The sequence below is a fragment of the Columba livia genome, chromosome 1 (genome assembly GCF_036013475.1).
Source record: "Columba livia isolate bColLiv1 breed racing homer chromosome 1, bColLiv1.pat.W.v2, whole genome shotgun sequence".
Lineage (NCBI taxonomy): Eukaryota > Metazoa > Chordata > Aves > Columbiformes > Columbidae > Columba > Columba livia.
The window spans coordinates 7,599,557-7,613,983 of NC_088602.1; the positions used below are offsets into that span (position 1 = coordinate 7,599,557).

A 14,427-nucleotide genomic window follows, 5' to 3' on the forward strand; every position below is an offset into this window, starting at 1 on the left:
ACCAAGGTGCTCTGGTGCCACCCACTGTGCTTCAAACACAAAAGCTTGTATCAGCACTAGAGTGGCCAGCAGGACTAGACAAGTGATTGTGCCACTGTACTTGTGTTCAGTTTTAGTCTCCTCATCATAAGAAGGACATTGAAGTACTAGAGAGAGTGCAGAGGAGGCGACGAAGCTGGTGAGGGGTCTGGAGCACAAGTGTGATGAGGAGCATTTGGGGGAACTGGGGCTGTTCAGCCCGGAGAAAAGGAGGCTGAGGGGAGACCTTCTTGCTCTCTACAGCTACCTGAAAGGAGGTTGGAGCATGGAGGGTGTTGGTCTCTTCTCCCAAGTATCAAGTGATAGGACAAGAGGAAATGGCCTCAAGTTGCACCAGGGGCAGGTTCAGATTGAATATTAGGAAAAATTTCTTCCTGGAAAGGATTGTCAGGCATTGGATCAGGCTGCCCAGGGGAGTGGTTGAGTCACCATTCCTGGAGGTGTTTAAAAGACGTGTAGACGAGGTTCTTAGGGACATGGTTCAGTGTTAGAGTTAGGTTATGGTTGGACTCGATGGACTTGAGGGTGTCTTCCAACCAAAATGATTCTAGGATTCTAAAGATCCGTGAAACATAACCATAGGTTCCTAGTCCCCTTCCACTGCCACATGTCATCGAAGTTTAAATTCTTCTATTACTGCCATGATCTTTCCCTGTTTTTGCAGAAGTTGGAAGACATTGAGAGGCATGGGCTGGAAGGAAAGGATGGTGGCGCAGCAAAGACTGTCTGTGCGTTTGCCCTTGGAAAACTGGCTTGTTTGTGCCTCTGCAGTCCCAGGTGATGTTAATCCAGCCATTGGATTGTTTTGCAGGCGTCTGGGCAGGGTCTGATGTAGCCTTGGAAATCTCACTTGTAGAAGCTACTGCTGTAGTCCAGGTTTGTGCTCTTAGCACCAAGTGCACTGTAAGGGTAGGTACTCTGAAATGGTGCTGAACATCCATTTCCACAGCAAATGAACATTACGTTTGCATTTCTTCAGTGTGAACATCCAGTGCCTGAGTTGTATCCCTAATTCATCATTTTTTATAACATGCATGGCAGCGTCTCGGTAGTTTGGAGTCGTATATGGCTATAGCACTTGTCTCTCTATACTCTTGGTGCACGTCAGCGTGTCTAAACAGGTAATTTTTTCATTAACTTTTCCTTTTTCTCTCCGTTTTAATTTTTAACGCAGATTTTTTTTGCTCCTGACCGCTTTGGCCGGTTTTGACGGGATCTAAGCGCGAACTACATCTCCCATCAGCCCCCGCGCCGCAGCCGCGGTCCCGCTCCTGCGCAGCCGCGCGTTGCACCACGGGAGTTGTAGTCCGCTCGCACTTCCCCGCCCCGGGTGCTGCGCTCCGGAAGTGACTCGGGGGGACCGGGGGCGTGTTGATTTCCGGGAGACGACGCTCATGGAGGCCCCAGAGCAGCGAAGCGTCTGAGGGGGTTCGGCGGCCGTCGCCATGTTCGGCTGCCTGGTGGCGGGCAGGCTGGTGAGCGCTGCCCGGGCCGCGGGCGGGGCCCTCAACCCGCTCGGGGCGGACGGGAGCTGCCGCAGGGGCCGCCACCTTCCCCCCCCGGGGCAGGTCCCAGGCGGAGGGGAGCCCGCCGGCCTTGTCTCACCCGCCCGGCTGCTGCCGCCCGTATCCCAGAGGCAGCTGCGTTGTACGGCCTCCTTGCCGGGAGGTTGCCGTCCTCTCTCTTAATAGAGGGGTTTGGGCTCCTCAGAGACAAGCTGCCAGCTTAAAGGAAGCTTTTTAAGGCTAGATTGTGCCTTGGCTGCAAGGATGTGGCATCTCGGGTAAAGAGGAGGGTATCTTTTGCTCTGGCATCCTTCTAATTGCCTGTCTCAAGGTCTATTGTATTTCCTATGTGAACAGGTTTCCGTGCTCCTGGGGTTGTGCCAGCCAGGTGGTCAACAGCCACTGCTTATAGACTTGGCAACCTCTTCTGCACCCTATTTTCCTCCTACGCACATGGGGAGCGAAGGTATTCTGATCCTGTAGTCCCGGGTGGGATATATGTGCAGTGCAGGTAGAACAAGAGTGTTGTGCCTTTTCAGTAATATTTTTTGCAGTTGTTCTTCTGCTGTGTTTGATTTTTTTATCTGGCTTTTGCTGTTTAGGTTAGCACGTTCCTCACTTTCTGTTATGTTCCACTTCAGGTGTATTTCTGTAAAAGGAAATTCACAGTTACGGTCAAAGATGAAACACATAGTAATACTGATAAAAGTTTTGTTCTCTTTAGGTACAAGCAGCTCCCCAACAAGTGGCTGAAGACAAATTTGTATTTGATTTACCGGACTATGAAAACATCAACCATGTAGTGGTCTTCATGCTGGGAACAATACCATTTCCAGAAGGAATGGGAGGATCTGTCTATTTTTGTTACCCAGACCAGAATGGGATGGCAGTGTGGCAGCTGCTGGGGTTTGTCACTAATGAGAAGCCAAGTGCCATCTTCAAGATTTCTGGTCTGAAATCGGGTAAGACTGGTAGGACGTAGCAGTGAAACAGTTGTGTTCCTGCATGCACAAGCGGTTAAATGTTTGAAGGTGGTTTTGAACAAGAAGCCTCTTGAAAAGGCAGACCACTGTGTGTTTTCGTGTAGTCCCAGGCAGATGTGGTACCCGAACCTGCTTGTCGGCTTTGTGGAAGTCTGTCTCTGTGTTCCTGGCGAACTTTCTCCCTCACCTTTTCTTATATATGGTGTTGATGTGGAAATTCCTTTCAGCATGCCTGGCATGTGTTCCAGTGCTTCTGCATGGAGAACCTGAGGAAGGATGACTTTCTGACTTCCATAGCATGTTCTTCAGGTGTTTGTGTAGACATGCCTGCAATGTTTCTTTCAGCTTTCGCTGTTAAGGAGTTGTATTCTTTGTAGCACAGAGACAGTTTTTGTAATTAATGGAGTCTGACGCAGTGATTTCAGGCAGCCTTCAGACAGCTCCCTTTCAGGAGCGGTTGCGCTATAAAATTGTCCAGGAGAGGGTGTCATCATTGGAAAGCAGCTTTGCAAATGTTCTAGTATTTTTATATAGACCTGGGTCAGAGAATTCTGCCTTACGTGGAGTCAGAGAATGCTGGTCACTGAAGTTTTTCCTAAATATATGGGGGGTTGGCCATGCATATTATAAAAATGATGAAGCGTCCCAATAACAACACCTTTGTCCTATTAAAGGAAGGGATATGTCAGTCAAGCAGCTTCAAGTGTTATGATGATAAAGTAACACACATTTTGGAAGGCTTCAGTGTATTCTACAGCCTTAACTTGAATCTCTGTTCAGGTAATTGAGGTTGCTGTGATAAAGTGTGTTAATTCATAACGTAGCATGCTTGCTTTTGAGTCGGTCCTGGATGGCAGTGTGATGTGAGATGAGAGCTCTCAAGGTCCAGAGCAAAATGGATTCTGATCATACATGTTCTTCAAAAATTTGGGCTTTCTACAGGAGATAGAACAGCCACAGGAAGGTTTGGGGGGTGTGTTTTTGGTATATCATGAAGTGATGTTGTTAGTGAAACAGTGAAGTGGATCACCTGTTCTTTCGCCAGTTTTTGTGGTATGTTTCTCATGCTTGAAAGGCTTACTCTATTTTAGATGCTTTCAGAGAGCTCCACAGGAAAACAGGCTTTCAGATGCTTTTTGCATGATTAGCCGTAATTTCCCAGTAAGGGCTGCTTTGAGGAAGAACTCTGACACAGGTGAATGCACTTGCAACGCCAAGTGATCCAGGCAAGAGAAACCTCAGCCCTTCACGTGTTGTCTACGGCTTCTTTCCAACTGTGGAGTCAGTATAAGCTACACAGCCTTAGTTTCCACGACAAGAAACAGTTGTATGGCAGAGAAGACTATGAGGCTGCAGAAAGGGGAGACCAGAGAGGGGTTAGAGAGAGCTGGGATCACTGAGAGACTTTACCAGCTGTTGAAATCTGTGTTTTGGGGTTTGACTAACTCATGCTAAGTTTTTAAGCAGGCTGTTGATGGGACCATATGCATCTGTGAAATAGATAAGGAGGAGGACAAGTGTCAGTGGCATGTTCTGCAACAAACGTTGGGGTTCTCAGGTGCCCCCTGATTCATAATAAGGAGCAGTGCTGTTCCATTAAGAGGCCAAATAAAGACATTGAACCAGAGTTATATCCCCTGCTTAAGAAATGTTAGGTGATTATGTTTATATCTTGGCTATTGAGGTTCAGTTCATGTCAAACAGCAGTGGCTGCCGTGTCGAGGTGTTTTCAACATTGTCACTTTTTCTGAGGGCATGAGGGGTGTCAAGCCAACCCGTGATTGAGGCTTCTGAGAAACACAGAGGTTGCCTGGCAGTGTTCAAGAAAAGACGGGACAACGTCCTCAGACACATGGTGTGAACTGTGGGGTTGTCATACGCAGGGACAGGAGTTGGACTCGATGATCCCTATGGGTCCATTCCAACTCAGGATGTTCTACGATTCTATTTCTAACCTGGTAAGTGCAGGCTAATGTGAGGTGGCTGAAGGCTAATTTGGAGAATTAAGAACAGAATGAAGTTGATGTGGGCTTTGCAAAAGCTAATGTGAGCTGGAACAGCGTGGAGAATTTTTAGAAGTGTCTAGCTTATGTCAGCTTTTTGTTAAGTTATGTTAGGAATACGTGCATTAAGAATGATGCGAAAACATGTGAATTTTGTGTCATGGATTCAATGTATCTGTGACATCAACTTCCTTGCTGGGGATGTTATGTAGTTGTATTAATAGCTGTGCTGCAAAGTGAAAACATTGTGGAGTGCTGTATTTGCTTGAGCTTAATCCCTTTTTGAGAGGAACAAATTTGTGTCCCTGTTTGTCAGCTCCCTGTGAAACAGTAGTTACAGCAGAGTTTCTTCTGTGATGAAAAGGGCCAGCGTGTTTCTTACGTGGACATGAGTGGCCAGCTGCAGGGGTGTAGTGTTTCATTACACAGACTTTGGGAAAGGTTAAAGGTATAATTTGTAACTCTTACATTATGTGTAGTGTCTGAAACCTGGAGCTGCACAGGTTTTGTGATGTGTGCGACCCACCCACGTTGCACATTGTTGTAAGAACTGATTGAGCTGTTAAATATAGCATCTGGGGATGTGGAATTAGGCTTCTAGGCTGTGAGGGTCAAGTGAAATGATGTTGCTCCAGGTTTTTTTGTTTGCTTCTCTCTTTCCTGTCCTGTGCTTTCTAAGGAAAGGCAATGCACGTGAACATTGCAGTGTTTCCAAGTGGAATCCCAGAAGGTTCTCAATAGATCTCAATAGATCATCTCAATAGATGACCTGAAGGGGAAATCACTTTTGTGGAATAAACTCTTCAATGTGAAAGTGATTTGTGGAGTAGAGATTAAATTATGAACCTGGACACTTATGTTGACTACAAGTGCCATTTAAACTGTTAACCTTCTTTGAATAAAAATTTCCAGATGGTGTTTTGAAGGTGTCTTGCAGAAATGTCATAGTACCCTCTGAAAGATTCCTTGAGAGATCTTCTATAATCAGGAAAACTTTGTTGAACTGTATTTCTTAGTATTTTCACTACAAACTGAATGTTGTTCTGAATGTTGTTTTCTCTTCCTGCTAACTTTTAACCATTCAAAAGCTATGCTGTGAGGCTAGAAATATAAGTGTGTGTGGTTTGTGGGGTTTTTTTTGTTTGGTTTCTTTGTTGTTTTAACCCCTTGATTTACTAAGTAAAGTCTTGCATCTGCTGATATTTATTATAAGTCTAGTAGATAAAGGCCCAAAGTGTCCAGGGTTAACAATACATGTGATAGAACAAGAGGAAAAGAGCTCACGTTGCACCAGTGGAGGTTTAGATTGGATATTAGGACAAAATTCTTCACAGAAAGGGCTGTCAGGCATTGGAACAGGCTGCCCAGGGCAGTGGTGGAGTCACCATCCCTGGAGGGGTTTAAAAGGTGTTTAGATGACGTTCTTAGGGACGTGGTTCAGTGCTAGAGTTAGGTTATGGTTGACCTCCATGATCCTGAGGGTCTCTTCCAACTGAAATTGTTCTGTGATGCTGTGTTGTTTTTTTGAGGATCGACTGTCATGTAAAATGGTGACTGGCTTTGCAATATGCATTAAATCTGAATTATTTTTCTTCTCTTCAGATGCAATCTCCATGTCTGCTGGAAATAAATGTGTTAAATTAACTCCTCTTCCCTCCTCCATCAAAATCAGTAGTTAGAATTCGAAAAGCCTGAATTTAATTATCAAATACATTATGGAAGTGGCAAGAATCATTATGGGCTATGGCAAGTGTTTTGTATTAGAGGCGACAGAATGGTGGTGCTGGTTGTGATACCACCCTCCAGGGTAAGAAAGTGTGTCAAAGTACACCATAAGAGTGAGATTCTGGCACATGGCATATATGTAGACTGTGATTATTTAGTTAAATTAATTATCTTCTCAGTTGGGTTGTCTTTGAGATATTTTGATGTTTCTATAGGACTGGCAGTGTTGCTTGTATTTGGTTTTAGTTAGGAAGTGGAGCAGAGACAACTTGTGTTCCAGCAGTCGTATTTCTAAAGGTGAACAGAAATGATCCTCTCTGCTGTACGTAGAGCTGATTGACTCTTAGTAAGTTTGTGAGTGATGATGCTCCTGCTGGGATTTTGGAACACTTTCATTTTGATTCTTCTGTCAATTCATGCTAAAAGCTGAATAATGCGTGTTTGTGAGGTTTGGGGGTTTTCTGGTCATTTCCCCACCCCCCAGTGGGGTGACAGCCAATGTGTATTTTTTCAGGCTCTAAGTCTTCCCACTTCTGGGTTTTTCATTATAGGTGAAATGTTTAACAGCCTGTAGTCAAGGCAGAACAGAGTATTTCTGGCTTTACCAAAGCTGAGTGGCTTCTTTGGTGCCAAGAGGAATAACATAGCAATATACCTTTGTGGAAGAGTGCAATATACCTTTGTGAAATAGTGCAATTTCTTGTGTAACAAACTGCAGCTGTAATAAACGTCGTAGTAAGATCCCTTGGTGCCTGTTGGAGCTGCACTAGTAGTGCTAACTCTGTTCATTCGTGAAGGTCACTGACATTCCTAATCAAGTCACTGTGATTTCTATCACTCAACACAAGGAATTGTTGTCACTTCTCATGGCACAACTGAAGAGTTCACGTTTTTTCACTTGGGCTACTGATGCTCTTGCAGAGCGTGATGGCTCTTGGAAGGCAAGACATGGGTTCTGCTGGGGTCTTTTGCCACAGGTGGAATGTTGATGTTGCTTTGGAAAGTGTTGTGAATATAATGTTTTGCTGACCACCCTTTTCAAAGCAGGAGTTTATGCTGCAGGGAAGCAGTTTTGGCCTAGAGAACTGAGGTTTAGAAGAATGCTGTTGCGGGCAGTTGTCGCTCTTACTGGCTTGTCTGTACTTTTAGATCTGGAGACGATTAATGCCGGTAATAATTTAGTCCATGCAATTATATATTCTCTGACTGTGTGTTGTTTTACTGATTGAGAGTAGATGAATTTCATGTGATTGTGCATAAAGAAGTGGCTCAGAAATGCTCCTCACCTTAGAATTGGGGGTGTTTTAATTAATTTTTCATTTGTGCCTGAAAGTGGTGTAGGAATAGAAAGCAAACCTTGGCCTGGGATTTTGCACCCTTACTGGAAGTATATTGACAAATGGGATAAAAGTTACAGGTTAACCTTTCCCATTGCAGACCTTTTCTGCTGTGCAGCATGCAATGGTGTGCGTGATGCTGTTTTCCACTTGCAAATATACCCTCTAATATAACGTCTGCATTTGAGGCCTGCACGTGGGTGAGGTTTTTGACATGGTGATGGTGATGGGGGCTCGCTATCTTGAATCAAGGGTTTAATGAAGGGAATGAAAGAGATGGAAAAAGATCCTTTCCTGATGGCAGTTGCTCTGTGATGACATAGTATGTTGGAAAGCGTAGAGTCTGAGTGCAAAAACCCGAGTTTGTATTTCATTACCGAATATTTCATTAACATACTGCGTTCTCTGTGTTTGGAAAGTTAATCGCAATAGCCAAGCATTGAAAATGCGGAGTGTATTTCAGATGGTGTAAGGATGGTAGGGGATGTTTTTCTGTCAACCTCTTAGGCTGACGTGTTTGCAAGGGAGTGGTTCCATGGGAGCGTGTGCAAAGTGACAGAATGGATGTATTTTGTTATTTAGATCATGGGTGGCTTTCTAAAGTAGTGATACATGCTGATGGAGCCTGTTGCTTGAGGATGTTACATGTTCATTGTAAATGTCAGCTTCTCAGGTAAGGATGTTACAAGATGTAAAACTTCTACCAGCTCTATTGTTATTGGGATTTTTAATCATGGACTTGTGTGATATTTGGTTTGCAGTACCTTTTCTCTGTCCTTTTTAATACTTTAATAAATTGTACCTTTATCAAGCAAGCATCTATCCACACTAAAGGTTAACATCATATAGCAATGGCATTTCTCAAAACGCTTCCAAATAGCACTTCAGCAGATGAACTGTATTATTGGCTCTGTGTTAAACTAACATTTTAATAGCAAGTGCTTTACTCTTGAATGTAGCGCTATATTGCAGTTGTAGAGTCTGGAGTGAGGGGTGACACTGCTTCAGCTGAAAAGGGTGTTGGATTTTTGAATGTGTGTTCTGGATGGGCTGGATGTTGGCTTCTTTGTGGTAGTGCCTCATGTCTCTGCAGAAAAAACAGGTAAGTTTGAGATCTTCAGTCTCTGAGTCTCAGTTTGACTCCACAAAGTTGTGCTGGTTTTGCCGGCTGAGTTTTTGACCATGGAACTAAGTCAGATGGTGCTTTAAATTTCAGTTGGCCTCCCTCGCAGCTCAAGGTCACTTCTGTGTTAAGAGCACACTTGTCTATTGTGTTTGCTCAAACCTAGGTGGAGCACGAGTATTTGTTTTCTGGCAGCATTGTGGCCCCCAGACGTTTCTCCCGTGTTTTCCTTTGTTGATACTGGCAAAGAGAAGTACGTGATTTAGGTGACTGTGGGTGCGTGTTGCTGTTTGCAGAGCCCCTGGCTGAAGCTGGGACTGAAAGTGCTGGTTAACACTCAGTTGAGAAAGGTCGGAAATGATGGCAGAGGGTTGGGATGATGCCCATATGAGCAGCGTGGAAGTAGGAGTGATTTTCTTCCCGATTAATTGTTTTGTTTGTGGCTCTGGCAAAGTCAGAGGCCTTTCTGTTCTGTGGCTGCTCTGTTGGCCTTTGCTGCTGTTGGTGGTTTTGGGCAGTTCAGCCGGGTCCTGGGGCTGCCCAGCCCTGCACAAGGACGGCTGCTCTGGATCTCAGTGCGCAACCAGGTTCACGAGCACCTGGTTTGAATGAGGGAATCGAAGAACTGTGCAGCAGGGCTGCGTGTTTCCTGCTTATCTGCAATTGTTACAATGTGAATTAAAGGGTTAGTTCCTATTGAGAGGTTCTGCTGTTGTTTACTCACAGGTCGTATTTTCTGTTGAATAAACGTACTTAATAAGAAGCTTTAAAATTGTTTTTCCTTGTTTTTAGAACTTAAGATCTGCTGTGTCTTTCAAATGTACCTATCACACTGTTTCATCTGTTGTGCCTGTGTGTACTTGTGCCTGTCCTTGGACTGCGTGATTTTTCTGTATTTCTGAGATAGGGAGACGTCTCTGGTGGGATTTGAAAAATACCTTTTACAGAAGAAACACAATAATTTAAGTAACACAGTCTTTACGTGGGTGCCAAATCTAACATGTGCTGTTTGTGATGCTTTCAGGGAAGGGAAGTCAACATCCCTTCGGTGCCATGAACCTCCCTCAGACACCAACAGTGGCCCAGATTGGAATCTCGGTGGAACTGCTGGAGAACCTGGCCCAACAGACTCCTGTTGCAAGTGCTGCTGTGTCATCAGTAGATTCATTCACGGAGGTAGCGTGGACATTCTAATTTCAGAAATTCTCTGTACTACTAAAGTCTTAAGAATTGAGCCTTCAAGTTAATTAAAAAAAAAAAAAAGCAGCTATGGGAGGCTATAGGGTTGTAACCAACTTAGTCATTGTCAAATCGTTTGGCTGGATGCTGTTATATTTGGTAGTTACTTTTTCTTACACTGGAAAACTGTCTCCTATAAAGGATTGGATTTTACATGTTCAGTGGAGTCAGGCCAATAGACTCACTCATCTCAATGCCATTCTACTGTAAAAATATTTATGATGCTTCCTTATAGGAGCAGCTCTGACTAAATACACATAAGAGACTGTGGATCTTTGGGTGATTTGGAGGTGCTGGCACTCTGGTGTGTAGATTTGCAGGGATGCTTAAAAACTACTCAGAAGTCAAGGCCAATATTTGCACGATGCAGACAGGTATTTACTGACCCTGAGAAATCCTTCTGATGTAGTTCTGCAGAACTACGGAACCGTCCTCTCTCCCACAGAAAAACATTTTAGGTTTGTTTTGTTTTGTTTTGCCCAATTCTTGCCCCATGGACCAGGCTTTGGGCTGCAACACTTTTACCCAGCCTGCCTGTTAGTTTGAACCTCTGGAAATCCTCAGCCAGCGCTGGTGGTTTGTTGGCCATCTAACAGCAGTTCAAGGCAAACTGGATCTGCTTGCCAGGTCTTGATTTCCCTAACACCGACGGCTCTGGCATTATCTTTTAATATTTCGGCAGCTGGTGAGGCTTTTCTTGAATCTTTTTCTCTTGCTTGCTTTGCTTACAGACACTTCCTGAGCTAGATTAGTAATTGAACAGTGATCCTGATGATGTAACTGATGTCCTGTAGCAGTGTATATGAATAAAGCTCCAAATAAGTAAAGTCTCCTGGAGAAAGTTATCATGATTAGGAGTTGACTGACAGCTGGTTTTGTATAGTGCTGTTAATGGAGCTTTTCTGGAGATGTTAGGAGCAAATGACATCTAAATAGCACTTCTGATTCCACCAGTTTTTATAATAGTTAAGTCATGAGTTAATGTGTCGCATAAGGTCATTTGCAAGGTGGCTGGTGGATTTTTCTGGCGATGATATTTAAAGAAGAACCACCTCATGATTGCATAACTTCTTTACAAATGTTGTTTCCAGTTAGGTGGATTTTTCTATTAAAAAAAATAGTATCATCCTAGCTGAAATTGTATATTGCTTTCTGGGGAATGCAGTTGAACCAAAGGTTGAAGCAGTAATTACTCATATAAAGACAATGTATAAAGTCATAATTGACAAAAAACCTTTGAGGGAGTAGATAGCAGAGGAAGGGGAGGGATATGACTGGGAGCATGTTTGTGAAGGACTAATGGCTTTGATTTAATACTTGACATTTGGAACTGCTATATTATAGCAATAAAGTGGTTTGGTTTGGTTTTTAAAGGCAAAATTAGCTGTGTCTAATTTAAGGGGTTGCTCTCCCACTATATTTTTAATAAGAGTTATGAAGCTTTATGATTGTATATCTATTTTTAATACATATATTGTATAAAATATGTATTGAAAACCAGAGTTGTGCATGTGAGTGGGGTGAGACTGAGGCTTCTGGGATCTTCTGAATTCTTCCATTCCTTTTGTCAGAGCAGGTGGAGGGAAGCACAAGGGTGCGCATAGATCAGAGAATCACAGAATGTCCTGAGTTGGGAGGGACCCACAAGGATCATCGAGTCCAACTCCTGTGCTTTTTCCTTCTTGATTTCACTGTCTATGAAAATTGTTTGTTTGTTTAAATAAAGAGAATAGGGATAAGATGGAGGTACCGTAGGCTTATGTATCTGTAGCCTGGCTGGGAGTGTCCTGCAGCCTCATCCTCTGCACACAGGGCTCACTGCTTCTTGGCCTCTCTTTCACTCTTTTAATTCCTCATTCCTACAGTTTAGGAGTTTCCTGTTCATCTTTTTTGTGGTTTCCCCAGCAAGCTCTTGTGACAGAAGATGCCAGGATAACAACCTTTCTGGGGTGGAAGCAAAAGGAAGTTTCCCTGTCTCTGGACTCTGACGAGTTGTAACGAGGCCGATCAGACTTTGCAGCTGGTGTAGCAACTCAGGTTTTGCCATGAGCTGGAACAGCAGCTTTGACCGGGTGTGCAGATGTGCTGATGTTTGATTTGCATGAGAGGAACAGCTCTGGTCACTGCATCACTTCTCTGCCCTCAGATGAAAATGTTCTTCCCAAAGCTGTTTATGCAGTTGGATGAAATAGGGCAGGGAGTGGGCGAGTGAAGATCCTGGAAATGATTCTTGGATGATGGATGCATCTGAGGGCAAGTTAAGATGTTTTGATCACTTTAAAATGGACATGCCTGGACCTGCTATATCCACTTTCCCACGGTGTTTTAGATGTCAATGCTAATTTTACTTCATCTAGGAGTTTTTGATTTGTTCAACTTTTGCGCAAAGATTCAAACTGAAAAAAGAACTTACTTAAAACTCTCCTTTTTTTTAATTTCAGTTCACTCAGAAGATGTTGGATAACTTCTATAACTTTGCTTCCTCCTTTGCTGTAACTCAGGCACAGATGACCCCGAATCCTTCTGAAGCTTTCATTCCTGCAAATGTAGTTCTGAAATGGTAATGGCAATGATCTCTTGTAACAAGCAGGTTTTTTCCTTGGCATTATACCAGCTGATTTCTTAAGTATTGAACTGCTTTCATGCTATTCAGTGAGACGATGCAAAAATGATTTCAAAGAATTTGTGAGAGTTGTCAATTTGTTTGTTCATTGCGCTTGGTCTCTTCCTAGATGTAATTCCAGCATTGTTATATTGCTCACGTTCCCAGTTGACGTGGTTCTGTCACCACGACCTTTGAGCACAAACAGAAAAGTCTCTCTGGGGGTTGTTTTCCAGGGACAGGTTTAAGAAATGTTTATGGGGATGGGCCACGTAGTCTGGAGATTGTGAACTACCAGCAGCCCTACAGTTTGAGTTTAACCCTCTTTAGCCTCCATAGTATTCACCTAAACCCTGTTTAACACAGAATTTTGGGCTCTCTGAATACAATTGTATCATTAGTACAGATCTCGTGAATATACAAGCAGTTAACATAAGCAATATATATTATCCGGGGGTGTAACTTGATACAGATGTGTTCAGAAGGTAACTCCACACACTCCATGAACGTACATGGGGGAGGTCTCAGAAAAACTGAAGATGGGCTGACAGAGCATGGAAATGACTGGTCATGGCCTGGATGATGCTCAATTTGCTTTTGGTTTTTCAAAACAGCCTCATGAAGTGAGGCATAGCTCTAAGAATTAAACTGAACGCCTTTGTGTATAGAAATCTGTTAAAACCAACAATTTTTTTTAGCTCTGTTCCTGTGTTCTTGAGTCATTATAATGTGTTTAAGTATAGCTTGTGATACGTAGAATATCTTAGGTCTCTGCAATGGGCTGCCTGCAGTGAAGTTCAATAGTTCAGCTTAGAGATTCATTCATAAGCCTTTCTCTAATTTGAGTGGCTTTAAAACCCTCTAGAGTCTCATTTAAATTGGGGAATGAACTATGAGATGGAGGAGAACTTTGTTTCACGGGCAGTACCTTTTGGTACCTTACAGCTTGGGTTTGTGGGGATTGAAAGGATTTTTAGGCTTTTGTAGCCTAAAGCTTGTAGACCGTTATTTTTTGAGAAAGTCACAAGAATTGTCTTTCCTCCCCATTTCTCCATGGTAGCTCAGTGACGAATTCTGATGTTCAGTTTGTGGTTTGTTTCCGTGAGTACAGAAAGTAAAATTAGGACAGCGTGTGTGCGTATGGGATTCCATTATTTGTTAGAGAATAGTTTTTTAGACTTGGCACTGTTAGGTTAATGGTTGGACTCGAACTTAAAGGTCTTTTCCAACCAAAACAAATCTATGATTCTTAATATGTGTTGTTGCTGAAATACACAAGTCTCACTGTTAATATTCTTGATACAGTATCAAAAAGTATTTTGGATTTAATCCCTGGTGTGAAATATATGTAATTTATCATGTTCTCTGCATAGACTATATTATTTGCCTCATTTTATTTGTAACAGCTTCTGTGGTTTGGTTTTGTTTCTCTAGGTATGAGAACTTCCAGAGACGCCTGACACAGAACCCTCTCTTCTGGAAGACATAAACTTCAGTTGTGGCATTGGAAGAGCTTTCTGTTGAGCGCTATTGGAAAGATGCAGCAAGTAACTCCATGAAGAATTTTGAGGAAAAAAAACAACCAACGATTAGTCTGAAGAGACAAACTTGTAACTTTTGTATTACGCATGAAAATTATTTAAAATTAAAATCCGTGAAAACTACTCGCCTATGCGTTGTTTTTAAATTGAAGTACTTGGCTGCAACAAGAAATCAGTGTTGCATATACACACTTAGAAATATTCTTTTGAAACTGCATTTAAAGTGGAAGAAATAACAGGGTGGAAAACTGGCAGCAGTGTCTCATAGTTGTGTAATGTTCTGGGCTATTTAGTTGTAAACCAAATAAATGTAGTTTTTCCTCCTTTACT

The 14,427-nt window shown here is 43.0% G+C and overlaps 1 protein-coding gene across 3 annotated transcripts; it reads left to right on the forward strand.

The window, feature by feature from the left end:
- The first annotated feature begins 1,355 nt into the window (after positions 1-1,355).
- HIKESHI (heat shock protein nuclear import factor hikeshi) lies at positions 1,356-14,220 on the forward strand. 3 transcript variants are annotated; one of them, XM_021298793.2, is made up of 6 exons: positions 1,366-1,514; positions 1,902-2,012; positions 2,326-2,506; positions 9,740-9,891; positions 12,396-12,514; positions 13,991-14,220. In XM_021298793.2, exons 1-6 carry the CDS (start codon positions 1,485-1,487, stop codon positions 14,043-14,045), a joined length of 648 nt encoding a protein of 215 aa, XP_021154468.1. In that variant the 5' UTR covers positions 1,366-1,484; the 3' UTR covers positions 14,046-14,220. The 3 variants fall into 3 exon arrangements, with proteins under 3 accessions (XP_005510812.1, XP_021154468.1, XP_005510813.1); XM_005510756.4 differs by having other exon boundaries at positions 1,496-1,514; positions 1,902-2,010; positions 2,269-2,506; XM_005510755.3 differs by lacking the exon at positions 1,902-2,012 and having other exon boundaries at positions 1,356-1,514; positions 2,269-2,506.
- The last annotated feature ends 207 nt before the right edge of the window (positions 14,221-14,427 follow it).